General features: G+C 42.1%; 2 protein-coding genes across 5 annotated transcripts in view; one reads left to right on the top strand and one right to left on the bottom strand.

The window, feature by feature from the left end:
* Positions 1–4,105, bottom strand: part of kif26bb (kinesin family member 26Bb) — a 29,200-nt gene extending 25,095 nt beyond the window's left edge. For 3 of the 4 annotated variants that reach the window (XM_030406038.1, XM_030406039.1, XM_030406040.1), the window contains exons 1-2: positions 3,811–4,105; positions 3,238–3,588 (exon numbers count right to left, since the gene is read on the bottom strand). In XM_030406038.1, the coding sequence (XP_030261898.1) occupies positions 3,238–3,588; positions 3,811–3,861 (402 nt within the window). In that variant the 5' untranslated portion in view covers positions 3,862–4,105. The remainder of the gene's footprint in view (positions 1–3,237; positions 3,589–3,810) is intronic. The other variant, XM_030406041.1, reaches the window with a different exon arrangement.
* Positions 4,106–7,809: 3,704 nt separating this feature from the next.
* On the top strand, positions 7,810–18,153 carry hnrnpub (heterogeneous nuclear ribonucleoprotein Ub). Its single transcript, XM_030404875.1, has 14 exons — positions 7,810–8,272; positions 9,714–9,828; positions 11,841–11,920; positions 12,053–12,192; positions 12,323–12,422; positions 13,100–13,212; positions 13,486–13,749; positions 13,865–13,984; positions 14,100–14,228; positions 14,450–14,618; positions 14,739–15,020; positions 15,122–15,396; positions 15,497–15,637; positions 16,080–18,153. Exons 1-14 carry the CDS (start codon positions 7,810–7,812, stop codon positions 16,128–16,130), a joined length of 2,442 nt encoding a protein of 813 aa, XP_030260735.1. The 3' UTR covers positions 16,131–18,153.
* Positions 18,154–19,540: the final 1,387 nt, after the last annotated feature.

The following is a 19,540-nucleotide window of genomic DNA, read 5'->3' as shown; positions in this document are numbered from 1 at the left end:
TTTAGACAATTCTGACAACATGACGTTTGGAAAAGTGTAAAGTCCCACCACCACTTCAAAAGCTTCTTTTTTTGACATCCGTGTTCCCGACACGCTGTCAAATCTAACAAAATGAACATCAAACAAATCAAACTCTTCATCCTGACAGAGCGTCTCTCCTGTCGCACACTGTTCAGTCTGCCCTCGACAGCTACACACATCCAGCACTACCTCCTGCTTCACCTCCATCCATCCATCCATCCACCAATCCATCCATCCATCCATCCATCCATCCATCCATCCAACCATCCATCCATCCATCCACCAATCTATCCACCAATCCATCCATCCATCCATCCATCCATCCATCCATCCAACCATCCATCCATCCACCAATCTATCCACCAATCCATCCAACCATCAATCTATCCACCAATCCATCCATCAATCCATCCATCCATCCACCAATCCATCCATCAATCCATCCATCAATCCATCCATCCACCAAGCCATCCATCCACCAATCAATCCATCCATCCATCCATCCATCCATCCACCAATCCATCCATCCATCCACCAATCCATCCATCCATCCATCCATCCATCCATCCATCCATCCATCCATCCACCAATCCATCCATCCTTCCATCTCTCTATCCATCCTTCCATCCATTCTTCTATCCATCCTTCCATCCATTCTTCCATCCATTCTTCCATCCATCCATCCTTCCATCCATTCTTCTATCCATCCTTCCATTCATACTTCCATCCTTCTATCCATCCATCCACCAATCCACCCATCCTTCTATCCTTCCATCCTTCCATCTCTCTATCCATTCTCCCATCCATTCTTCTATCCATCCTTCCATCCATTCTTCCATCCATCCATCCACCAATCCATCCATCCTTCTATCCTTCCATCCTTCCATCTCTCTATCCATCCTTCCATCCATTCTTCCATCCATCCTTCCATTCATACTTCCATCCTTCTATCCTTCCATCCATCATCCATCCTTCTATCCTACCATCCTTCCATCTATCTATCCATCCTTCCATCCATTCTTCCATCCATTCTTCCATTCATACTTCCATCCTTCTATCCTTCCATCCATCATCCATCTTTCTATCCTTCCATCCTTCCATCTATCTATCCATCCTTCCATCCATTCTTCCATCCTTCTATCCATCCATCTTCACATACTTCTATCCATCCATCCACCCATCCTTCCATCCTTTCAGCTCACAGCACATTGGCAGTGACTCATCTTCTCCTGGAGCTCAGAATAATTATGTAAAACAAAGTCATTAAAACTTAAAAACCCTCCTGAGTAACATTCTAACTGCAGTTTTGGATGTTTTGCATTACAGTAGTCAGGATCTGCAGCCAGATGAGGGACCGGACTTTCCATCTCCAGCCAGATTTGTGAGCCCATCTCAACAAGATGACGTTACAGAAGCCTCGATGCTTTTGAGAAGTCGCGCTCGGATCAATAAACCTGCAAAGGAGCGAGCCGGCTTATCAGATTTCTCCTGCCTGCCATGTCTGTGGCCACAAGATAGCATCTCTCCTGCCGCTCCGGCCTGTGGTAGCTGTGCCCCATCCCACTTAAGAGGACAAAAATAAAATAGTCTTCCCTCGATGGAGAGCGCTGTGGAGATGACACGCGGATGTCGGGGATGAAATATTCATGTCCATTTGAAAACCACTCGCGCACGAATGGCACTGGTTTTAACTTTGTCGATCGGAGTGTGTTTGATGGATGTTAGTGGTGACAAATGTACAGATGGAGGGCGGCGCTCGGCTCCCAGAGGCCGACTGGTGTGCCCACATGCACTTTAAAACACATCAACACACACCGCTCGCACATACTGCAAGAAAATGTGTTAAAAAGGAACAAATTCTACATGTTTTTGATTATATCAGTGCTGCAACCCATGAGTAGTTCTTTAAGTAAAGCCGTCGATCCTTTGGTCTGAAAAATGTCCTTCACAGTTTGCTGGAGACGCAGCTGACGTCTTTACATCACTTGTTTTGTCAGACCGACACTCCAAACTAGAGCTGCGGCTATTAATCGATCGAGTCAGCGCTTCTTAAACGTGAGGATTCATGACAGTAAATGAAAAGTGTTGGTCGAACAAAAGGAGCAATTCAAAAACATCATTTTGAGCTTCAGGAAACTGTGATGAGCATTTTACACCAACAATAAAACAAACTGATTAGCTGATTAGTAAAGACACTAATCATTAGATGCAGCCCGCTTTAAACATTTAGAGTTCACTAATATTCATATTTTACTTGAAAATATTTAAAAATGAACTTAAACCATCAACAGAATGGGAAAAAAAGGGTATCATGACCTCGATGTTTTATGTTCCCGAAATATCTACCGAAGTTAGCGTGCTAACCAGCTAGCCAACAGTGTTAACGATCAATTATTAATTGATGAATCACGGTTATAAATATAAATGACTGACCCACAATCAGTGACGGCACAAGGAGGTATCTTACAATCACAGAATACAGCGATTGCTTCTCAAATATATCCAATTAAAATATAAAATACTGCAATGAGAAAATGTCCTCAATTAAAATATAAGTAGTTCTTGATTTAAAAGCTACAAAAAGACAAACTGATGTTATTACATTTAAGCGATTTATTAGCCTCAAGCAGTAAAAGTTCATTATTTTGTGTTATTTAGTTTATTAATCAAATAACTTTATGTTTACGATGTTTTATCAGCTAACGTAGCATCTCCAACAAAAACACATCAAGTCAGTCATTTAAAAAATGTTCAGAACGATAATCGATCAAAGAAATTACTCGTCCCTGCTCCGGTGCTAGCCGGACTGCTAGATGCACCCACAGCCAAGCTAACAAGCTAACAGTTAGCGGCAGTTAGCAGTTACTGTGGTGAGATGCTGCCCCGCTCCTTTTTTTTTTAAATTTGGAGCAAATTCTTACATATTGCACCTTTAAAATTAGCACATTTTTGGTAATTTAGCTTCAATTAGCCCTTTAATAATCAGAATCACTGCTGGTAAATGTTCTGTATAGTTAATTTATTGTACTTATACTCTATAATATATAATAAACAGTGTTTTTATTGATCTATCAACTACTCCCCTGTACCACCACCTGCTGAGAGCTGCCTTCACTCCCATCAGCTCCACTTTCACAGTATTTTCTCCTCTCCCAGATTATAATTTCACATGTTTAATCCTGAGAGCCTCCTCGCTACATGCTGCTGGTCACTGACCTTGCAGGAGAAGTGATGGTGCACCGCCAGACTCAGAGCTTGTTTCTTCAGAGCCACCAGGGTCGCTGAACACTTCTCACAGCGCGCAACTTTCCTCTCGCAGCCTCGGCTGTATCCTCGACTTATGGTCCCGCTTCCGAACGACATGGTGGTCCTGATGCGGTCCCCTCCGGCTCCAGGGAGGGACGTGTACGACGGGACAGCGGCCGCTCTCTGGCACATGCTCCGCTGCGGGTCTCCTCTGGTCCCCCCTGCGCCCTCAGGAGCAGGACGCTCCTTGGACCGGCGGTCGCTCCCGGTGGCACTTGCAGAAAAGCCGACTTGCTCGCAGTGATGCTGCACTTCTGAGCTCTGGCAGATAAATCATCATAAATAAGGATGTATGTGGGCTTCGGGCTGTGGGAAATTAGATATCTATCGACGTGGGAACTGTAACCACACCCATGTGTTCCTCCAGCAGCGCAACTACATCACTCTGATAGATTCAAAACTCTAATAAACACCAACAGGGTTATTTTAGTTTGTGTACAAGTTTGAACACGTTCTCGTTGATGGTGAATAAATGTGACTCACCCAGTGTGAGGAGGCAGGCAGTCTCCCTCCTCTTCCAGTCAGAGATGACATGACAACTTGTTAATATTTAAAAAGATATCCGAACAAAGGCAGGACGCACTTTTATGTATTCTTGACAAAGATCCATGGAGGTACAGCAGAAGTGTTTCGTTCATTGTAGGCTTGAATTTAAAAAAACAAAAAACAAAAAACAAATCAAAGTGAGAGACTGCAGAGAGAGAGAGAGAGAGAGAGAGAGAGAGAGAGGCAGGCGGAGAGCTGGAGCAGGACTGAGGCTGGAGCAGTGAGCGCACCGGAGGACACTTCATGGTTTCACTTGGTTATTTATTAGAACCGCCTCAAGGAGGCAGTGAGGAGCAGAGGAGGAGGAGAAGGAGGAGAAGGAGGCTGTTGCACTGTTAATGAGATGCAACTTGGGTTTTATCATTTCTCCTACATCACATCAGTCTGCTCACAACAAGAGTCACATAAAGCTGCTGACACGAGCTTTGAAACATAGATAGATAGACTTTATTTATCCTAAGATGGGAAATGATGTGTAGCCGCAGCATTACACACAGAGACAATAACAACACAATGAAATAAAAAGAACAACTTAGACATATTAAAGCAAACATAAAATGCAATATATAAAATGTATTAAAATGTATAAATAAGCAGACTTTTAGCTGTTATTGTACAGTGTGATGGCGTGTGGCAGTGCAGAGCTGGAGCAGTCTGTGAGAGAAGGTACAGTTTACACTATAATGTGCCAAGAGGCATGGCTGCACAATTAATCACAAAATAATAGAAGTCTCAATAAGACTGAGTGCAATATCCAAATAAAACTGCACTTGTTTTTTTTAATGAAGTGTTGTCGTGCTGCAGAGATGTTTGTCCTTCACAGTTTGTTCTACTGATGTTGTGAGAAACGTCACATCATCTAAATGTGAGAATAAATGTTTAGTTTAATGTTTTATTTTATTTTCCAATTTATAAAAATGCAAATACACCTGTAGACAAACAAACAAACAAAACAGGACTCTAAAGGTGTATTTTGTCATTTATAGAGCAATAAAAGAAAATATCAGCAGCTCAGAATAAACATATTTTCATATACACGAGGGTTAGATCACAAGTTTCATCTCGATATGATATTTTATTGGTTCTTTAGGACGACGATACGACAGTCTGCCACGATACCAAACAAACCGATCTGATACAGCGGCCTGCGATCGATATGAGATGATGCTCCAGTATCTCACAGAAACTCCACATCATCTTCTTTTACTAGTTTTTCACTGACACTTGATAACTGTGATGTGAAAATGTAATAATCGATAATAATCATTAATCATGTCGCATCACAAAATCATCTGTTGAGCATCTCGTGCATCTGGACTCTCAGTGTTTTATCAAGCTCAGTAATAAAAGTATGAATAACTTTAATGACTCAAGTTCCTCTTTGATGAATTCTAGTGGTGTAAATCTCAAGTTTCATCATGATACGATATCATATCTGTTCTTTGGACAACGACACAATATTTGCTGATCTCACAAAGTCTGCCACGATACGATTTTACATTGTGATTGGATACAGGAGCCTGAGATCAATATGAGATGATGTCATATTTCCATTTAACACAATCTGTTACATTTATATCATCTCACAAAAAGCAACAAAAACATGATTTGACAGTTTTATTACTGAACTCTTATATATAAATATTATTTTATCAACAGTTCCAGACATTTTGATGGAAAAACAATCTGCTGTCTTTAATAAAAACAAAGCACAGAGGCGTGGTGGGAATTTCGAAATAAAGGCGTATCTTAACAATGTCAGGGTTATGAATCGATGTTTTCACTTTGCATGAATGCAATTGGATCAATATGTGACAAAACATTAACATGTCCTTAATGTCTTCAAGGCCGGCTTTTCTGTTTGTGCATAAACATTTTCGACATCGACTGACAGATGTAGGAAAATGATTTCATTAGTTTCTCTTCATATGTGAAGTTGGAGTTTCTGTAGAAGACAAGAAGTTTTGAACAGTCGTCAGTTTTTCTGTTAACTCGTGGAAACAATTTCTGCCAGTTAAAGAAGAATAACTGATGAAAAGGTAGTTTGACAGAGAAACAAGTTGTAATTTTGAGATGAAAATTCTTTATTATGCCATCGAAAGTCTAAATTATGAGAAAGAGAGGAAAAATAATGAGATTTAAAAAGTCACAGCCTAATTGTGAGATTAAAAGTCATGATTAACAGTTAGATTATGACTTTTTCTCTGACTATATGAACATTCTATTCATTTTACTACAACTCTACATTACAGCCTCCTTCATATGAGGACTGTTATTCCTACATTAATTGATTGATTGAAATCTTTATGTTGAACATGTACATTTCATTTTTTTAGACCATAAACAAACAAACCAACAAAATAATAGTGCTTCAAAAAGGAGCGGGAAGAAGTGTGAACGTATCAATATCTAATGCTGTAATCTAATTCATCAACCATGATCTTATGTATTAAAGTTTATATATTGATTTCTTGTCTTCTATTAGAACAATAGTAAATAGTGAATCCTGATCGTTATATTAATTCAATGATCTACGATCCAATAGCATCGATGCAAAGTGAAAACATCGATTCATTTTGTCGCCATTTTTAAGATACGCTTTTATTTTGATATTGATATTCTAGAGTATCCTGATGAAGCTTGTGATTTACACCCCCAGAATTCATCAAAGGTGAACTTTAATTGTTAAAGTCTCATAAACAGAAGTGTAACGTCGTCTGTGGAGCCGGAGCGACTCTGAGAAGAAACAATGGCTCCTGTTTTTATAGAGTTTGATAAAACACTGAGAGTCCAGACGTCTCAGCAGCCTCTGCTGCATCAGTTCTGACCATTCTGCTTTTTATCTGTCTCTAATGAATCATACGGCTTTATGGAAGTGCAGCACTAAACTGGTGGATTAACCCTTTAAAATAAATTGTATCAAGGAGCTTCTGATAACAGTGAGATGTGGTGAAGGCTCACGATACGGTCAAAAGGTGATATTGTGATGTGACATTATACATGATTATTGTGAATTATTACATTTTTACATCACAGTTTTCAGTGTCAATGAAAAACTAGTTAAATCAAGATGATGTGGTTTCTGCCAGAAGCCGGAGCATCATCTCATATCGATGGGTACGGTTTGTAATTGTAAATAAAAAGTCAATGCCACACTGTTTATAATTACATGTTAATTTTGTATAATATCACGTTTATATGTATATACAAGTCTATTCTATTTCTTACATTTTTAATGATATTGTTTATTTTCATTATTGTTATTGTTTTTTGTAATATTCTGTCCTTTGGCTGCTGCAGCAAAAAAAAATCTTGTTATTTAACCCTTTTATATTTAAAAATATACATATTCTTAGCTGCTGTTATTTTCTTTTATCGCTCTATAGCTGACAGAATACACCTTTAGAGTCCCATTTAGTTTGTTTGTTTGTCTACAGGTGTATTTACATTTTTATAAGTTGGAGAATAAAATACTAAACTAAATTCACACTCCTGGTAAACAGCCAATACTGCCCATGGTGTCCTATAATAAACCTTTATTCTCACATTTAACTCCTCCCACTTAAAATCCAGAACACGACACATTTACCTATAATCAAACATATTGATTACACAGATAAATACACGCTGATTAACATCCTGTGGTTGTTTTTAGGAGGATTGTCCCACTTTATTCTACCAGCAGCTCTCTGTTATAAAGCCAGTGACAGATGGTCGGCGCTGCTGCGGTGCTCTCTGGGTAATTACGGCCGGTGACGTCAGCCTCCTCCCCCACACGGCCGCTCAGTGCAGCTCCTTCGCCGGTGAGAGATTGGTCGGACAGCGCGGCTGCCATTTGGCGCAGATTTCAGCTAACATCCGTTAAACAAAAGTGCGTCCAGTTATTTATTTTTCGTCCTGTTCTGTGAATCTTTTCTTGCATTATTTTCCGTCACGATGAGTTCAATTAACGTCAAGAAGCTGAAAGTGAACGAGCTGAAAGACGAGCTGAAGAAGCGGAATCTTTCGGATAAGGGGCTGAAGGCCGAGCTGATGGACCGCCTGCAGGCCGCCTTGGACGACGAGGCCCTGGTCTCTCCGCTGGACCAGCAAGCCGCGGGGAGCGAGCAGGCCGCCGACCAGGAGGGCATGGGCGAGGAGGAAGAGGGCGATGATGGCCCGATAGAAGAAAGCATGGAAGCCAACGAAGACGAGGAGGAGGAGGAAGAAGAGGAGGAAGAGGAGCCGGAAAATGGAGGCGACGGAGATGGCGCTGCCGAGGACGAGGAGATGGGTGAGGGGGAAGAGGACGCGGACGGGGAAGAGGACGACGAGATGGATCCCATGCTCAAGGGAGATGTGGACGACATGGAGAAAATCGAGGCGGAGGATGGTGAGCCCGGGGACCAGGCTACAGAGGGTGAGTCGGCTCCGTTTGCTCTGGAGTAATGTGACTGGCTGGATGGTCTGTGGCTGGGTGTCGGTTTTTTGCTATATAACGTTACAACGTTAGCGCTAATGCTACCGCGGGAGGGAGCCGGCTGGGAGAGACACAATTTGAATGCGTAACCGCACAACAGCGTCCATGTTGAGCTAGATACCGTGACCTCACTTGACTAGCGAGCGTTAGCCACCAACTGAAGCAGTTAGCCGGTTAGCTAAATTAGCGTTAGCATCGGTCACCACCTTGGTTAGCTAATCATTTTACTACTGATAGTCCAGTCCTCAATGGTTAACGTTATTATTTCATTATCTAATGTTGTTAGATATAGTCAACGTTAAGAAGTGATAACTGCGCTCTTAATTAGGCGAAGTCCGGCGTTTCTTTTTGCTTGGTTAGCGTGTTAGCTTGCCAGCTAACCTCATTTTCTTTGTCTGTGGTGCAGTGCTAACTAGCCGATCAGCCGGTTAGCTAGTTCAGTGGTTCCCATATTGACGTTTCGCTACGATTTGGGGTGCAGGGCTAGCTGTTAGCTCAGTTAACTACGTTACAACCTGGTTAATAATGGCTTAACGTGAAAGCTACATGTTTGCAAATGTTCAGAAGTTGAGACAAACGGGGATTAATGCAGTAATTACAGGGTGTTTCCTCCCGCTCATGTCATGTTAGCGTTAATACTCCTACTGGCATTCCAGGATCACACTTTCATTTTTAATTTCTTAAATAACGACTGTGTGAAAGTCTAAATGAAATTTGAATTCTTAAGGTGTTGGGAACTCCTGAACTAGCTAACCCCAGAGTCGTGCTGAAGCTGGGTGAGAGACTGAACTGAGCTGGTCTAACACGTGGGTAGTTTTGTGGTTTTTGAATAGAAAGTTTCGTCTTGTTGGAATGAATATGGGAATAAATGGGTTTAAAAATAAATGAATAGCTGCCAAGGTGATGTGGGGTGAGATATGGGGGAGGGGAGGGGGGTCAGCTGAGGTCTAAGTAGGTTCTCATCTCCTTGCATGATACATTTTTCCCTGAATACAATAGATTTGTATCTAAACCCTATTAAACAGCATATTCTCAGCCCTTTATTGCAGGGTTAATGTCCCTTTATGTTGCAGAGACTTGTTTTTTCCAGCCCCAGCACACACACTGTTCACAATGTTCATTTGGACCAGCTTATATTGTAATTTACTATCTGGTCATTTAGGGTTGTTTCAATTCATGAAGTATATGATTGTGTTGTTAAAGTGTTAACATGAGGTGTTACCTCTTAGCTACCTTTTTTTTTTATATTAATATTGATGATTATGGTCGACAGAATGTAACTAATGAACGGGCTTTGTGGGCCAGAACCCCACTGCCAGTCCGACCTCTCTCTCACATAAAAAGGAGCACCTCATTCTATATCTTTGTTCTATTTTCAAAGGGGATGCGGACAAAGACACGAATGCTGATCAGAAGAATAAGAAGGGTGTTAAGAGACGCCGGGAGGAACATGGAAGGGGCTACTTTGAATTTATTGAAGAGAACAAATACAGCTGGTAAGGATGGGACAGAGCAAAAATGGCCTTCAGCATCCCTGAAGCGCCATCCATAGCTTTGTTGAACTGTATTGGCTTTAAGTGCCAATGCACTTACTACTAGCAAGAGGAAAACCCTCATTTTCAAGTATTATACTATTTATTAATGACCTTACTTTCACACACATGTTTTGAGGGTCATCCCTGACTACTTAAAGAGCCTTACCATTTACCTCTTTACAGTGCCCACTCACAGTTGTGTCTTTTTAAATGGACTGCATTCTGTAGCAGAAGTGCAACTATCAAGTCTCTATGAATCTTCACATCTGTTCCTCATGCCACTTATTGTTTTTGGAAAGCCCATTGTGTCCTTCAAGGTGAAACAGGCTGCTAAAAGAGAACAAACCCAGAGGAAAGTAGCAGATGTGCACTTCTGAATGGAGGGAGGGTGGGGGAGACTAGCTGAGAGGCGTGGGAGGAGGGGTCCACTGCTGCAGGGTAGCAGGATTCCCAAAGTGTTTGGAACGTCCACGGAGGAGCTCGCTATTGACCGTCCATCGTTTTGCCTCGCAATGGTCTTTTTTTCCTTTCTTTTCTTTTCCTTTTTTTGTTTTGTTTGGTTGTATGATGTCCAGATGCTATTTCTGTCTCATGTATCATGTCTCGTGTGTGTTTGTTAATCATGATGCGAGTGTGGGAGCGTGTGTGTTTGCAGGTGACATCATGCATGGCGTGTTTGGGGTTTTTTGAGAGTACGTGTGTGTGTGCATACCTGTACCTACTTCTCGGTCAGTGTTTTGTTTTCATTGCGCTGTTGACACTGTAAGGATCGACTGGCAGGAAATGGAATCTTTTTAAAGAAAAAAATAGATTTAAAAAATAAACAACATATTGGGGAAAGTCATAATTGTTCAAGGTGCCAGAACTGCCGTTACTTTTTCCTCCTATAAGCTGACAATCAAGTGTTTTGGGTTTTTTTGGAAGTGGCCATTTCAAATTGAAAATCAAGTGGGTTTTTTTCCCCCCCATTTACGTCCATATTTGCCCAAATACAATATCTGGAGGATTAATCGACCCTATGTGAAACCAGTAGCCCCTGGGCATCATGTGGCCCGCTGGTCGACTCCATTGACCAAATGCTTCAATTCAGACATTATGTTCTCCAGTGCCCCCATAAATCTGCCCGTAGAAACCCATTCATGCAGAGCTCGAGGCTGTTTGAGGACAAATGCGATGACGGCTGTCTTTTGACATGTGTAGACTACTGCAGAGGAGGAGAAAGAGACAAAGAACCCCAAATCTGTTTCTTCCTACTAATTAATTACTCCACTGGATCATGACTTCAGCCTGAACAGTGCTTAAAGCATCACTGAAATGTTAATCCTCTTCACAACATCCTGTAGCGTCTTAAGCTTCCCACTAAGAGATTAAGGTATCTGATCTCAAGCTACAGAGTTGGTAAGTTGCTGTAGCTCTCAGTACACTTTGATTTGCTCATTTCAAGCAGCTACGCATGGTGACAACTTGTACTGCATAGTTACACAGAACAGTGAGCGAGTCTTGACCTTTCCATTTAGAGTTCCACACATGAGAAGTTTAAAAATATAACTGCACCCGCCATCGCTTTGACTGACCCCCACAGCAGCCCTGGAGATCATAAACACTGATCTCCCAGGGACGCGGTCTGCTTTGATTTGATCACTCTCACCAGTGGATAGCCTTGCATGTTGAGGCTAGCGGAGGAGCTTTCTTTCTGTGTATCTCTCACGTTTTTTAGATTTCACTGGACACCACAAGGTAAGTGATGTCTGCCCAGGCTCACAATAACACCCAAAAAACAAAACAAAAAAAAAAAAACGTTTGGAGGCTCGTTTTGCCCAGTTTACTGTCTGTTTGTACCGGTGCCCCTAGTCTGTCTTTCCACTTCTCTCCCCAAATATTTTTCAGAAAGTGTGGTACCCAAGACATCTGTATGTTCCACTCAGTTGCAATGACGTGAATATTCAAAATGACCGGTTGGTGTCTCTTTGCAGGGCTTCATTTAAGTCTCCTGTGCCACCCCTGGAGGAAGAAGATGAGGAGTTTGATGACACAAAGGTCTGCCTGGATGCCTGTAAGTGCAAACTACTTCATTAAAGACAGCAAAGAAGACAGTGTGACCGTTAACTAGAACATCAACCATACTGTGTTTATCAGAGACCTTTAGATAAACTGATGAATGTGTTTTCCCTCCCTCTTGCTCTAGATAACTGCGACCTGCACTTTAAGGTGTCACGGGACCGATACAGCGCCTCATCTCTCACAATGGAGAGTTTTGCTTACCTGTGGTCTGGAGGCAAGGGCACTTATGGTGTGAACAAGGGCAAAGCCTGCTTTGAGATGAAGGTACAGAACCATCGTGTGTTTTTATAGCTTTATGTGTGGCTTTAAACAGCATCTGTAGCCCAGGTGCAACATGGAACAGTGCAAATGTCTCCTGATAACGTCAGTCATGTGTTCTGCTTCTTGTCAACAGATCACAGAGAAAATTCCCGTGAAGCACATTTCCAGCAAGAACATGGAGATCCACGACGTGCAGGTCGGCTGGTCCCTGTCGACTGGCACGCTGCTCCTCGGTCAGTATCTTTATAAACACTTCAGCTGTACAGTCTCCAGTGTTTTGTGCTGCTGACTGGGTCATTCAGTATTACTGGAATCAAGTGTTGAGGGCAGCTGTAACTTTCCATTTATTCTTGGCAGTGCTTCTTTAACGTGTTGCCAAAATAATTTCCACTTGATCACAGTACACATGTGGTGGACAGAAACAGAACTAAAATAGTTTATTTTATGTCCGTAAAGACGTAAACATGATTGGATATCATTCATATTGCGATACACAAAATGGTGACCCTGGCCAGTGCAGCCATTTGCTATGATTCATCATGCAGAATACCTGTAGGGCTCAAAATACTGCAGTGTTTTTAAAATATACTTAACAGTGCATTACACTAATTGGATATTATATGTAAGAAATCTGTCCTTGTATTAACTCTTTGGGAGAAGGTCTGCCAAATAACAGGACACTAAAACCTGAAGCTGCTGTGAATCCTCTGTTAGCAGCAGTCTGTCTCGAGAGGTCCCTCTAGTGGTTCACAAGCAGCATGACATGTTCATGCAAAATGGCTCCGGCTGCATCATAGTAATGGTGGCTGGCTTGTTGCCAACAGATGATTCACACACCATGACAGCAAACCTTGACTAAGATGTGATGTGTTCATTCAGCAATATTCTGTTTTCTGCCATCACTGTTCAGGCGAGGAGGAGCATTCGTATGGATACTCTGGGAAAGGCAAGAAGACCACCAACTGTGTGACGGAGGACTTTGGAGAGACCTACGAGGAGAATGATGTCATCTGCTGCCTTATTGTAAGACATGAGGGATGCTTGTATTTGATAAGATCATCAGTTCAAGTAGAAATAATTAAAGATATGTACAGGATCATTCTCTGTAGAATAATGTGACTACATATATTTAATGTGTTGGAAACTGAAGGATCCTGATGTTTCATTAGATGTAAGAATTCACACAAAATTATTTGCTGCCTGCTTTGTTTAAAATCAAGTGTAATTTGTTAGAATGGCTGGTAAAGATTTCATGACACTATAAAACAACTTTACAACTTGCTCTCTTTGTTTTAGGACTTTGAGGGTGACGAGGTGGTGTTGTCCTTCGCCAAGAACGGCGGAGAGCCAGCCGTCGCTTTCCAGTTCAGCAAGGACAGCCTGAATGGCCAGGCCCTCTTCCCCCACATCATCTGCCACAACTGTGCTGTGGAGTTCAACTTTGGCCAGATGGAGACGCCGTACTTCCCTCAGCCGCAGGGATACACCTTCCTGCAGCAGATCCCTGTGGATGACCGAGTCCGGGGGCTCAAGGGGCCACAGACCAAGGCCGACTGCGAGGTCAGCATATTCTCTTAAAGTTCTTCATGTTCATAACTATAAAATTCAGTGTTCAAACATTTTAAAGTCTGTATTGGGCGACCGTAATTCATTCTTTACCTTTCTTGTTGTGTAGATCATCGTGATGGTCGGCCTGCCAGGCTCAGGAAAGACCACATGGGTGAAGAACCATGTCCAGGAGAACCCCGGGAAATACTACATCCTAGGCAGTGACACCATTGTAGACAAGATGATGGTCAGTACTGATAAACACAGCTACTGCTAACTGTGTATTTCAATCTGTTTCCTACTATTCTAGGTTTTTGAATTAATTGTAATTAAAAAATATTTTTTTCTATCATTTAATGCAGATCAACAGCCTGAAGCGTCAGTCGAAGGACATTACAAAATTGACCGCCATTTCCCAGCGAGCACCGCTTTTCTTGGGAAAGTTTATCGAGATTGCTGCTCGCAAGAAGAGGAACTACATCCTGGATCATGTAAGTGGCCGGCACTGACTCCAGACTCATCCATTATTTCAATATACACATGTGGACAAGCTGGAGCAGATAACTCGGAAAAGTCATTGATCCATTTTTGATGCGCTCCATCTTGATTTAGCATTGATCTGATGAGGTGGTGCCTAAAATGATCTTTGTGACTCTAAAATCAAACATTATAAACCACGGCATAATTGAGCCTTTTTTCTCCTCTCCTCCAGACTAACCTGTCTGCACCGGGCCAGAAGAGGAAGATGTGCTTGTTTGCAGGCTTCCAGCGTAAGGCCGTGGTGGTCTGCCCCTCTGACGAGGACTACAAGCAGAGAGTCCAGCAGAAGGTTGAGAGTGACGGCAAAGAAGTGCCTGAGCACGCAGTCCTCAAAATGAAAGGTATGAGAGAAGCTTGGGGCCATGAAGTACACTTAGTGGTTAAACGTTTACTGGGTCGCTCTTTTTCTGTCGACGTCAGTGTTTTTGAATCATGTTTTTTTTTCCTTCCTTCCATTACAGGCTTCTACTCTCTGCCTGAGGAGGGAGAGAGCTTCAGTGAGGTCATCTATGCTGAGATGCAGAAGGAGGAGGCTGCCAAGCTGCTGGAACAGTACAAAGAGGAGAGCAAGACCGCACTGCCTGCTGAGAAGAAACCCAACCAGGGAAGCACTACACCAAAAAGAGGCGGTGGCCTGCGTGGTGGTGGCCGCGGAGGCAAGAACCAGTTTGGCCGTGGTGGTGGACCAGGACAGAGAGGTGGCGGCCGCGGAGGCTTCCAGAACAGAGGCAACTTCAGAGGAGGTATGATTGACACTGTGGGATGTACAGAAATATTCTGCTGTAGTAAACTTAAAGCCATTTAAATCACTTTCATTCTGACACGGTTTCTGATCTTTCTGCAGCTCCTGGCCCTCGTGGTGGTTTCAACCGCCCACCTCGTGGCTTCCTGCCTCCCCCACCCTTCAGAGGAGCCTTCCACAGCCGTGGAAACTATAACCGCGGTGGCGGTCCCATTCCCAGCCTGGGCGGATCCCCCAGGGGCGGCCCGATGAGGGGTAACATGGGACCCAGGGGTGGACACATGAACAGAGGCGGCCCAATGCACAGAGGGAACATGAACAGAGGAGGTGGAGGCAACATGAACCGCGGTGGAAACAGGGGCCATCCTGGTGGACAGGTGGGTTTAATCCTGACACCTGTACGTCCTCATACCCAGTGTTGGTATCCACCATGAAAGATGCATCATCAACATTTTGTGTCTTTTTTTCTGTCTCCAGTATCACCAGAGAGGTGGTAACCGTGGCAACTTCGGCAACAAGAATGGAAACTTCGGTAACAACAGGAACAGCGGCAGCTACGGTGGCAACAGGAACGGCATGGACAAGGCTCAGGCCTTCAACCAGAGTTGGCAGCAAGGGGTCAGTATTTCTGCACAACACACCAGAGTACAGACACACTGTTGATGTTAAAGACAACTCAGATTCAGTTTAAAGCCCAAATTTGACCAACGACACAGAACCACTCAGTATTTTCCACATCAAAGCAGTGTTTGATGTGGAACTTCCTCTTTTCCCACGTTACTATTGTGAGTTTATTTTAATTTTCCAAAATGTAAAACTTGTGAATGAAGTACTTTCATAACAACTCAGCTCTTTATTTTAACTACATCAATACAAAAGAGTTGTGACTTGTATTTTCTTATTAGTTTTGTCTTCACTCTGCTAAAATTAAGAAGTCAGTGTTTTCCAATATCTAACGAGGAACAGTCTGCATACACAGTATATACGGGTGCATACATTTTGGAAGACATTCCAGTAGAAGCAGGAAGTAAACGTTGTGTCTCTTGTGTGTTCTGTTCAGTTCTGGAACCAGAAGCCGTGGAGCCAGCAGTATCAGCCTGGATATTACTAAGACACTTGTTCTAACGGACTGGTGGCCGACACGGAGACCCACCGCAAGCCACGGAACATCCCTCCAGCCCGCTTTTGATTTCTTTTCCTAGAGCCCACTTTTAATATCTAAAAAAAAAAAAAAAAAACCACCAACTGACGACTAGAGCGATATGGAGCGAAACATTCCACGTCAGAGAGGAGACCAGCCCTGAGTGTAATTGAAGCTTTATATCTATATACATGTACAACGTGGGTTCAGTCTCATCCAATCATCTGCTTATTTCTTTTGTTGTATATTTCATTCTTTTTTGTCCTTTTTTTTTTTCTTTTTTACCACTTTTAAATGACGTGCTTTTAAAAAGAAAAAAAAATCTAAAATGTTTGTAAAATCAGGAACCAGAAACATTTTGCTGCCCGGCAGATGTTAGGAAAGATTTTTTTTTTTTTTTTCAGGGTTGTGTATTTTATCTGTGCTGTGATTTTTGTTCTGCTTTTTTATTACAAATTGTAAATATTTTTTTTTTTTTTTTTGCGTAGTTTGTATGCGAAGTTTAAGAAAACAGTAAATGATTTGAAAGGAACCTTGGCTCATTAGCTCAAGCATGGTAGGTGATTATATTGTTAGACTGTACGTGTCGATATAGTCCACTGTCAAACAGTTAAACTGAAGCTACGAATGAACTCCAGCAAGTTTTTGTCTTCTGTTCCCAGTATCAAATCTGTAACCTAAACTCCATAGACCTACAATAAACAACTTGTTGGCTTTTTTACATTCTTCCTGGCTTATGACTTTTGATTCAGTTCAAAGGTGTGTAAAAGACCTTTGATTGGGCCAAGTCCTAGTTTGCTACTTCAAACACGGAGGACGTCAGCCCCTCTACGAGCCCAGTTTACACCTCATTAGTGAAGGATTCCCTTCAAGTGTCCCGTCTGATTCGTCGTTCCCAACCCTTTAGCTATTCTAATGTACATTTGCTTGAGAAAGTATTATAGTCAAGCCATTTTGAGGATATAAGTAAGCCATCTTTAGTACATTATGCCTATTTTCTCCTCTTTTTATTAAGTCTTTTAATTTATATTTAAAATTAGGGCACTGACGACTACACTTGATTCTCAGGAGGAAGTGTGGTTCCTAGATTGTCTTTTTAAACGGTTCCTTTTTAGTGCAGAAGACTTCTGAAAAACAAAACAGCACTGGTCAGTCTAATTTTACAAAAAAAAAAAAAAAACTATAACAGAATCCTTTTTTTATTTTATTTTATATTGATGCCATTATTTTCAATTTTTAGAAACAAATTTCTGGTGATGCTAGTTGAGCACAAACGTGACTGAAAGCAGGCAGGCAGGGTTTTACTCATTCTCACCAGCAGACCTAAAAGGGCTACACAGGATCACAACACACCTTCTAGTCACGCCGCCGACAGTCAGTGAAGACCTCAGACTGATGGCTGTGGGGGGAGGAGGAGGAGGGAGAGTTGCTCATGATGGTGACTGTGTGGCCCGGCAATAACGGCAGCTCCTCATCCAAACTGCTCGTGATGCGTCCCGCCGACACTGCGCTGGTTTGAGGACGCCCAGCTTGTTTTCGACAGTAGAACATCAGTCGAACTGGAAACTTAAAAAACCATCACAGTAGATCAGACAAAATGTGGTCGTGTGTGTGTCCATCGCATTTCTCTTTACTTTCCTTCTTTTTTTTTTAACCTGCCCATGTTGATATTTAATAAACGTGTAAATACTTAGCCACTATTTCAACCATGCACGAATGTCCATGAATTAATTGACTTGGAGTAATAACTGTATTGTGATTAAGAAAGTGTTAGTTTGCCCGAGTACTGCTGTGTGATGACTTGTCGACTATATTTAAATGTCTGGAGAGTTTGTGCCCTCCTGTTTTATTGTACTGGATACATAAATCTAGCAGAATGCAAAGCTTTGAGTTTACAGTATAACCTATAAGAACAACAGACACTCTATTTTTATCGCTTTATGTTGCAGGTTGTATATCAGGTCTTTTATGATTAAATCAACAATGCAAAAGCTTTGAGACTTTTTGAGATTTGTTGTCTTTTCTATCTGACAGTTTTTTGATATTTGTGTTTAAAAAAAAAAAATATTTGGGACTGTAATTTTCTTTTTTAATTTGTTTCAGCTCTATTAAAGTTCAAGAAGCTGGTACACAGTGACTCTGTGGTTTGTATGAAGAGGTTTTCGGGTTTTTATTGTCTTTGGGATCTAAATTCTTTACATGTAGCTGGAAAATACTTTTTTGCAAGTATTTGATGGATGCACCTTTAACCCTACAGCCAGGGCCGGTCATAAGGGGGGTCCCAGCTGCATGGGGGGGGCCACAGAGGCACGCACTTATATTTCAGACCGTTTCTTTTCTTTTGTATTCAGTGTCACTACGTCAAAAGTCACGGCAGCAAACGGCCACATGACCTGATCTAAATTACGAGCCAATGCTGTGACGGACTTCATTGTTATACGAGGACCAGCATGCACATAAATCATAAAGTCAAGGGAAGAAAGAGAGCTGGCAAGTGTGTCAGACATAAATCACAATCTGAAGAACAACCTCTCGCTGGTCGCGGCCAGGCTGAAGAGGAAAAATGACAGACGGGAGGCTAAAATAACAAACCAGGCGCAGTGAGCTTTTGTGAAGTCCTCGATGGCTCGGTGTTGCTCTCACACACACTTGTTCAACCAAGAACCTTTAAATAACAGACTCAGTATATACAAATCAATTTATACCACATATAGTCGAGACTCTGGCTACACGAGTGATTTTCATCTATCTGATCACGCGACATCTAAAGCCAGTCGGCTGCACATTAATGACTCAGGTGTGTTTTTTTTAAAGGATTGAATATGTGAACACACAGTTTTGTATCCACTCTTTGATTTATATCACTTTGTAAATGATAATAAGGCACGTAAACTCCACTTTAACATTGTAAAACAATGAAATATATAAACTTTAAAGGGTGCCGTATGCTGTTTTTACACTTGTTTAATGCGTCACCTTTGTTTTCTATCCACTGTGCCTCCTGGTGTCGCTGGAGGTGCATGTTGGGAATCCACTTCCCTCCCAGACAGACAGACGGCCGCTTGTCTTCGTCAGGGCACCATGTGTACCTCCATCAGCAGCATATTAGTGAATGACAAGACCCCCCACTCAGACGGCAAACAGTGCATTAGGTATTGACCCTGATTAGCAACGTTTGGCCCGGTCTAAGTCTGATGTAAACACACGAAGGGCCCAATCTGGCTTAATGTGAATGGAGCTCATGTTTTCTCCGTATGTGGCCGTGTAGCTCCTTCCCACTGTAAATAAAGCATTACAAGTAAGTTTGACCGTCATTGTCGACGCCAGGCTCGCCTCAGCGTGACAAATGTTACAAGTCATTAGGCAAATTATTTGCTCTG

Source organism: Sparus aurata, chromosome 22, assembly GCF_900880675.1.
Source record: "Sparus aurata chromosome 22, fSpaAur1.1, whole genome shotgun sequence".
Lineage (NCBI taxonomy): Eukaryota > Metazoa > Chordata > Actinopteri > Spariformes > Sparidae > Sparus > Sparus aurata.
The sequence above is the reverse complement of the archived record's forward strand: the minus strand, read 5'-3'. Positions and strand labels throughout refer to the sequence as shown.

What these genes read in the sequence shown, in the direction of transcription:
- hnrnpub (XM_030404875.1), top strand. Translation starts at nt 7,810, where the DNA reads ATGAGTTCAATTAACGTCAAGAAGCTGAAAGTGAACGAGCTGAAAGAC. An exon ending in CAGAGGCAACTTCAGAGGAG is followed by an intron (nt 15,021 to 15,121) that starts GTATGATTGACA and finishes ATCTTTCTGCAG; the next exon opens with CTCCTGGCCCTCGTGGTGGT. An exon ending in ACCAGAGTTGGCAGCAAGGG is followed by an intron (nt 15,638 to 16,079) that starts GTCAGTATTTCT and finishes TGTTCTGTTCAG; the next exon opens with TTCTGGAACCAGAAGCCGTG.